Here is an 8,483-nt window from a genome sequence, read left to right as displayed (position 1 = left end):
TAATTTACTATTAAATTTACTATTTATTAAAAGAACTGTTAAAAATACGTAAAAACAAAGTTCAAACTTTTGAAAGATGATCACCACAATATAATTTATTTAATACTACGCATACATAAATGTGTATTTTGCGCTGTTTACGCGATCGCTGCATAGATTTTTACGCGTTACAATTCACTTTAGTAAACACGATAACTCCGTTTTTGCCACTTGACTATTCATGTAAACGTATCGTGCGATGGTATGTGTCTACGCGTCAACGAAAAAAAAAAAAAAAAAAAAAAATTAAAGAAATTTAATTTTGGAAGTATGCAAAGTATGAATTAATAAGTCAATGTGACTCTTTTTTGCCGGTTAGTTTATTACCGGGAGAGTCCAACAATAAAATTTACACTTCAATGAAATTCCATCTTTTTTATTCCATCTATGACTCGTTCCACGGATGATATATGTTCAAATCGTTCAGGCGTTGTATAATGTGACATAACCACAGCAGCTTTTACGTTAACCTATGACACTATATTTTTTTTCTCTCGATAAATAGTAGCTTCTGCAGCGATATACGGATGTAAATATTTGATAAGAGTCGCTGGTTGCACGCCGTGCCAGCCCTCTTTCGGATCTTGTGGTCAATTGTATAATACGTCTTGGATAGCTGGATAGCCTAATCCATTGTTATACATATTGATGCACGGAGTATTGCATAATACTAACAAGTTCCTTATTACGCGTCGATAAGAATCTCGCGCATCTTTTCTTCCCTTTCCTTTTTCTTTTCCTCTGACATTCACATGATCATTACCGATAGTGATGCTAATTAATAGCTTGTTCTTTTTTTTTCGTTAGAAATGATGATAATGACGATGACGATGGAAATAATAATAATCAATAAAAATTAATAATTAATAATGGTAATAATATAATATAATATAATTATAATTATAATATAATATAATATATAATAATATATATAATATAATATAATAATATAATATAATATAATATACTATTAATAATATGTCTTTGCTTTGTGCGATCGACCAAGTGCAAACGCTGTCTAAAAGGCGGCCAGCGGCAAAAGGGATCCCGCTTTGATTGATTCGAAATCAATTTATAAATACGTCTCGCCTTCTGCCCCGCGTCGGTCAGCGACGATTTTATTAAACAGGTACATGCAATGAATTTTCCTCGCACTTGCGAAGATGTCGCCGCTTTACTATCCAGCATGCTTGTATGTAATGTAATATGTTTACCGTGTTTGTGTGTGTGAACGGCGCCCCCGGTCGACCGCACGATCAAAAATTGCATTTCATTAAATCGATATGAGATCGTTTTGGTATGATAATCCCGGCCATTTAATTTCTCTGCGACTTTTGTTGTTTCTTTCCCATCCAAATCTCGGCGATCGTGTTGGGACACACCAGAGCCCATGGATTGATTATCCGGGGCGATCGCTGTCTCTGCTGTCATTCAATATAGGATTTTGATCGCCCCTAATTGGCTCGCTTGTCGAATCGATCGAATGTTCGGTTAATACGCGCGCGGACTATGCTCGGCTATCGCGGCCGTACAGTGTTGCCAACGGGGCGATGGGACTCTTTTTACACGGCCATTTCAGCTGTCACTGCGCGAGATCTCAACGATACATCGGTCCGCGAGAGACGAATTGCGAGCATCGCGCGAAGAAAATCCACCGATTCGATCGGAATCGATCGTCCGATCGAATCACCGTACATACGTCCATTCTGGCAACACTGTAGACGCGAGAACGACGTTTTCTTTTTCTCCTAATCATTCATATTGTCGTTGGAGGATAGTCGGCAGAAAATGATCGGGCCCAGGTTTTCGTCCCCGGCGTTTGAACGTTTTCAGGCGATCTATTAAATGCGATTACATATATTTTACAATAATAACGAATCGAGTTCACGACTCGATGCAACGAATTCGACTAAGTAATATTGACGTTTACTTCGCGAGGAGATACGTATGAAATATATTTTCAGTACCTATCGGCTAGCCACTTTGATCGAAACGGGAGAAGGGCAACCAGTACAACAGACGGTGATCGCGAAGATACGCGTCTATCGTTTAAACGAGTCGTCCCGCTTTTTTCCGGAACACATTTGCTTCGATCAAAACGGCCTCACCGTTGTTTCCGTATATGAAATAAACCTGAGGTATCTTTAAGTCTGTAAAGCTTCCGTTACGAAACTTTTAAGTTCTCGTTCTCGTTCCGTTCTCATCGCGTTTAAATGTTTCTCTTTCGCGTTAAATGTCCATCTTTTTTGCTTTCTTCCCTACAAACTTACCTTTGTTATTCTTTGTTATTTTTTCGTTTTTTTTCTGTTTTTTATGCTTTTTTTTTTCTTCGAATTTTTATTTTAAGATAAAAGTACCAGAGAATATTTGGCATTTCAGATGGCACAATCGTTTAACCTTGTACTGTGAGTTTCCACGTTAGTGCCTTTATTTGAATTCCCGCCAAAATTCTCTTTTCGCTTCTGACACTTCTCCACGCAAGAAATGATCCAGCGTCAGTTTGTTCGAACTCCTTTCTCTGTTCAAAGGCATAACGGTAAAATCAAGTTTTTCCTTTCTGGATGATGCTCGTTCGTTTAGGACAATGTTTCCGTTTCTTCTACACGGATACGAGAGAAATTAAAATTTCGTCTGACTTGTGCCGAATAATACTACATACTTGGCTCGTTGTAAAAGATCGATCTATCAAAATTTCTATAAATTTCAAAAAATTGTGGGATTACGTGTATTTTCTATACATGTATAAGAAATAAAAATAATGCCAAAAACAAAAGAAAAGTAATTATCCTCGTAACGTGCTAAAAATATCGGTATCGCTGCTTAAAATTTGAATAAAAATTAAGATATTAGAGTGTGCAGGCTGTGCCTTAAAAGTGCCTTAAAAAAAAAAAGAAATACTTAATCACTTCTTTGACATTAAACATACGTAGAAATGCGTTAAATATACACGATATTTGTCTATAAAAAGAAAGTTTAAGTTAAAAGATCTTCGTCTAAGGTTTTGTGTAAAAAAATTCTTAATCACATAATATATCAATGCTGTACTATTAATAATAATGAAAAAATGTTTTGTAGAAAACAGAAGTTTTACAAAATTTTCAATATAATGTTCTAATTTCGTTGCCTCCGATATTTTTCCATTTCTTTTTAACGATCAGTAATGAAGGGATGCACTTTTTCAAACCACCCCTTGTGTTCCTTTCCATTCGTAGCATTATTCGGCGTTCTACTGTGGTTTTCCGGAAAAGTATGCCGATTTAAATCGTACGGCCGAGAAACCATTTTGGTTCGGTAATTTTGATTTAAAAAGGAACCTATTTGGACGGCAATTACTTTCTATCCTATGCACGCTGGCGGTTTGTTCACGCAAGCTTGCACTCAATTCGCGACTTTCATTTCCTATTTTTTCTTCACTTATTTGTTCCTTGACATTCATTCCGCAAACTAGTTCACGAGGAATCATTCTCCGTTCAGAATGCTCCTGCGAAATCCTCCTTTGTAAAATCGTAACGATTCAATGATCTTGATCATTTCTTTTTTTCTAGGATCAGCGGGCATAAGTTCTTGCGTTCGATCGAGCACAGTGACATCGATTAATACTTTATGCCGTTCTAATTCGTCTATGAAATTCTATTCTCAGAAAATTCACTGAGACTCGATACGAAGGCCACGGGTGGAAAACACGATAACACGATAGCACTTCCCGTATATTTTGTAGAATAAGTTCGATCAGTGTCGATCGATTCCATATGAAAATTATCTTATCGTTTAATTCTCAAATTAAAAATGTGTTTTATCGTAGTCTTTGACCACATTTTAAGTTAATATTATTTGATTCTTATAAAAACATCGTGGATTAATCATCTGTTTGCAAAAGGCGAATCCTTCAAACTGCTTCGTATTGAAAAGATCAAATTAAAAGTGAGAAAATTAACGAAGATGGGACCTGTCGTATTTTCACTGCGCGGTCTTCGTATTGTTATGTGTCCGCTACCAGTCAAACCGATCGAAGAAACAAAAGAAAATAGATTTTTTCTAAGTACGTAGATAATGTATCTAATATTAAAAAGAGAAGAGAAAGAAACAGAAAAACTATTTCGCAAGATTTATACAATCCTCGTGGTACGATAATGACGAACTGTGTTTAAGCGACTTGTTCTCGACGAAGAGAATGCTGAACTCCACAGATCGATTGAAATTTGGTAAACACGATCGGAGATACGACGGCGTCTTTGGTTCGGAAATACATGATTCTATGTGCCTGTATGCGCGTGTCGCGAGAAAACGTAATGTATCGCCACGATAATAATGTAATTGGTCTGATCTCGTGATTCTTCTTTTTCTCCGCGGAATTTGACACGGTTCTGCACAAAAAAGAACTCCGTAATTGACACTTCTCCTCCCTTTTCTTTCTTTCTTCTTTTTTTTCCTTTTTTTTAAACGTTTATTCGCCCGACGAATCTCTTAATCTCAAGTAACGTTAACGTGTTAAAACGGGCATATATATGTATATACTTACAACGTTAATATACATATAACTATTATATATAGATATATATATTAAATATCGATATACGATTCGAGAGTGATATAAACCGTAAAATTATGCGAGCAAACAAAGATAAAACACGTGTGTGAGGAGAAAAAACATCGTCGCGCGATTAAATTGTACTAGAAAAATGAGCATCGATTAACACGATGGAAGTAGTCTCCTCTCGGTAAATACGAATTAAAACTGAGAGGGAAAAAAACGAACGGACGTTAAATATATACCTACAGTCTTTGAAATACCCTTTGAATTTTTTCGTTTCGGTGTTCGTTAAAAAAAAAAAAACAAAAAAAAAAAAAAAGGAACGAGACGCTGGTCTCGTTAACAAAAACGAGTAACAACGGTCCTAATAATATCAATAATTACGGATAAATTAACGACAAAGAATCAGTTTAAATTAGTCGATGAGACAACAACGAAATCTATCGCTACGTTTCGAAGCAACCTCTTCCAAAGCGAACATAATATCGTCGTCAAGAGACTTGATGCGTACGAGTTCACCCGTGTATCACGTCGCAAAATTTATGAAGATCAAATGATTTCTATCTTTTTTCTCTCTATGTGTGTTCCTTTTTTTTCCTTTTCTTTTTTACTCTTTATTCTATTATCGTCTCTTTCGATAACCGAAAAAGATGATTCGTATATAAGTTACGCGCGAGTCGTGCGAACGATCGAAAGCGAGAAGGGAGCACATTTGACGATGTTGGTTTAAAGTAGAAGCGTCCCGCGATAGACAGACAAAGAAGTTGCTGAACGTTTAATATCTGCCTCACAAATTTTATATGTTTCATTTATCTTTTTCCATTGTTCTATATACACGTGTGTATATATATATATATATATATATATATACGCATTTATACACATATGTATATAATCAGAAAGCAAGATCTTGCAAAGAGAATCTCGCTGCTAGGGTACAATCGATCGATCGATTCAACTGCGAAGCCTATCTATCTATACCGAAATTTCGTGCATGCAGCTTCATATTCTTATTATTCGTTTTTCCTTCTATCGGCGAACACGGTCTTAGGTCGTCGAGAGGAGGCTAGCAAGCAGCCTGAGCCTGACACACACGATGGTATCTTCGTAGATGTGTGTGTGCGTGTGTGTATTTTTTCGTATACGAAGCTCGAAACGATATTTTAATCGTTTTCCTTCGTTTTTATACCTCCTATTTTTGTTTTTTTTTTTTCGTATAATTTTTTATTCGTTTCATTGAATTACTTTTTAATCTGGCAGTATAACAATTGGTGTATAAAATTTTGCTTCCGCGCGTTTGCCCTTCTTTCTTTTTCATGCGTTTTCAAACCATTATCTTATCTTATTATTTTCGTCGCTTTTTGTCGACCCCATCGTCATCCCAATAAAACTCGTGCCTAATTTGTAGTATCGGCCCACGGTGATTCGCCTAATTAATTCGATAAAATTTCGAGAAAAAATATCACAATTGCCTGTAGGTTCGCGGCGAATCTTCGTTCTAGACATGCCCGCCTGCGTCCTTCAAGGAAGAACAATCGGTCAAATCGAATATTCGATTTGTTTTCACGGTCTTCCGTTCGTCCGGAACGCGCGTCGCGTACGTCCCCCACGCTATATTACATACGACAGAGAAATTATACTATATAGACCCCCCACGAAACGTGCCATTCGCAAACGAATATTTCACGTTTTAGCTAAAGCCACGAAACGCGAGATTGTTTACGCGAGTCGATAAGTTGATACGAAGCGAATCGCGCGAATATTCGTTTATTGGAAATATACTTAAATGACTCGCAGCGAATACAAAATCCACGAATCATAAATTCGCGGATTTATGAACATTTTAAAAGCAACAGTCTCGGGTAACGAGAATGAAACGTTCATTACGCCAATAAATATATTCCTCCATACATATTCATCGAATAAATATTAAAAATTTCAAGGCGATCGTTATTCTCTTCCGATTAAATATTTCGATACAACTTTTTCTGCTTTAAAAATATTCCGTTCCCAATCATCTTTTTGGACAGGATACGCGTTAATTTTGAATATTCGTTCGTTTCGTCTCGCATCAATTCAAAGACCACCTGGAATGATCTTACGCGAATATACGTTCGATAATATTTCTAAAGATCAGCGAATATTCGTTGAAGAATACGCGTATGCGAGCGCACGCTAGGGGCCACCGTGAGGCAAACGGACGAATAATCGGCCGAACAATCGAACGGCCACGATGTGGGACACGCACGCGTGACACACGAACCCACGGGGACTCTCTTTTTCTGCGAGGATCGCGTGACGATCATCGACATCCTCGAAAAGGCAAGCCGAGAGAGCCCAGCGAGGAAATGGAGCCTAGACGCTCTCGTCGGATGAAGGAAGACCTATTGTAATGACCTAAGAGTCGGTTCGGGAACCAGCACGTATTTTCAGAGGCACGCGTGCTCATCCGTACGATTCTTGAGTCGCGTGTCCCTTTTCTTTCCTTTTTTTTTTTTTTCTTTACCTAACGAATCACGGAAAGATTCCTTTTTTTCTTTTAAAATTCTTGTTTTTTGGCGAACCGGAAGCGAGGTCATGTTCCGAGCCCTCTTACATTCCATCAGAGACAGGAAGAGAGAAAAGACTACATAGAGATAACAAAGAGAAAGAATGGAGAAAGAGAGACAGAGAGGGCGCGACAGTCTAAGGATGCCTCGTCCCGTACGCCAATTATTCGCTATCTACTAATCAAAACCCCTTATTACGGCTAAGAAGACCCTGACGGAGTTTGCCAAGTACTAGACGAGAGTGATAAGATATCGTTCGACGATCGGTCAACGATCTTCTATTTCTATTTCTTTTTTCCTTTCGTTACAACGTACACTCGATTTTCTTCTTCTCCGCTCTACCATCGCTCGACAACGTAACATATATCTGTGTATTTTAGACCAAGTCAGACACGATTCTTTCCTTTACGATTCTATATCCTTTTTTTACCACGTAGTAAACAAACGCGCGATCGGTCCTTCTAACCACCCGCCATCCGTCATGGGATTGACGTATCTTTCTTGACCCGTGCTCCTCTCATCGCTTCGTTTTCATAAAAGAGAGAAGCGAGGAGAACGGCGAGGAAACACAACGGGTTTAGCGAGAAGAATAAGAAGAAAAAACAGGAAGAAGTGGTGTTTCGCTGCTAGATATTAGCCGCGCTGAACATCACAGGCCACACACAGATCGTTCTTCGATCTTCGGCGCTTTCTTCTATTTTTTTTTCGAATCTATTTATATATGGATCCGGTCAATCGGTTCTGGAAGATGGTGGACGATACTGTTTCGGATACGTCTTCACTGTCCCGTGACTATGATACAACGCGAACCACGCGAGAGAAAAACGCGCTTCCGTCGCGCACGTATCAAGCGAGTGGTCGCCATCGCCGCGACGACAACAACGTCACAATTGATGACGACGACGACGACGACGGCGATGACCGTTCGTAACTTGATTTATTACAACTCGTGGTTGTCTGTAACTGTTCGACTGTTGTGGAAATTTGCAATTGTTGTTTGCTGGCAGTTGGCGAGAAGTTTAACGTAGCATTGGCAAACTCTGGGGTCGGCTCGGCGACGGTCTCCGCCCGCGGACATACGAACGGGGCGGCCGCTTGGCCTAGTCGCCGAAACGGCTGCAGGCCTTCTTCCATTTGCATTGTGTGCACCATTGGTCACGATGCTCCATACCGTAGACCTTGCGGCATTTCTTCGTCTCACCGCGGATCCGTCGCGGCGACGACGGCATCTTGCCGGTAGACACCGTCAACAGGCCCATGTTCTGCTGATACGCCGGGAACGGCCGGGGCGACAGCTTTATGTGCTTGATCGGTGTACCCTGTTTTGTGGAAACAGAAATCAAATTTTAGAAATCGCAGGTGGA

General features: G+C 39.1%; 1 protein-coding gene across 2 annotated transcripts in view; it reads right to left on the bottom strand.

The window, feature by feature from the left end:
- Positions 1-2,310: 2,310 nt before the first annotated feature.
- Positions 2,311-8,483, bottom strand: part of LOC126916548 (zinc finger protein 395) — a 94,154-nt gene continuing 87,981 nt past the window's right edge. For both annotated transcript variants that reach the window (XM_050722467.1, XM_050722466.1), the window contains one exon: positions 2,311-8,438. In XM_050722467.1, the coding sequence (XP_050578424.1) occupies positions 8,220-8,438 (219 nt within the window). In that variant the 3' untranslated portion in view covers positions 2,311-8,219. The remainder of the gene's footprint in view (positions 8,439-8,483) is intronic.

Source organism: Bombus affinis, chromosome 5 (assembly GCF_024516045.1).
Source record: "Bombus affinis isolate iyBomAffi1 chromosome 5, iyBomAffi1.2, whole genome shotgun sequence".
In the NCBI taxonomy this organism is placed as follows: domain Eukaryota; kingdom Metazoa; phylum Arthropoda; class Insecta; order Hymenoptera; family Apidae; genus Bombus; species Bombus affinis.
This window is presented reverse-complemented; position numbering and strand designations above follow the sequence as displayed.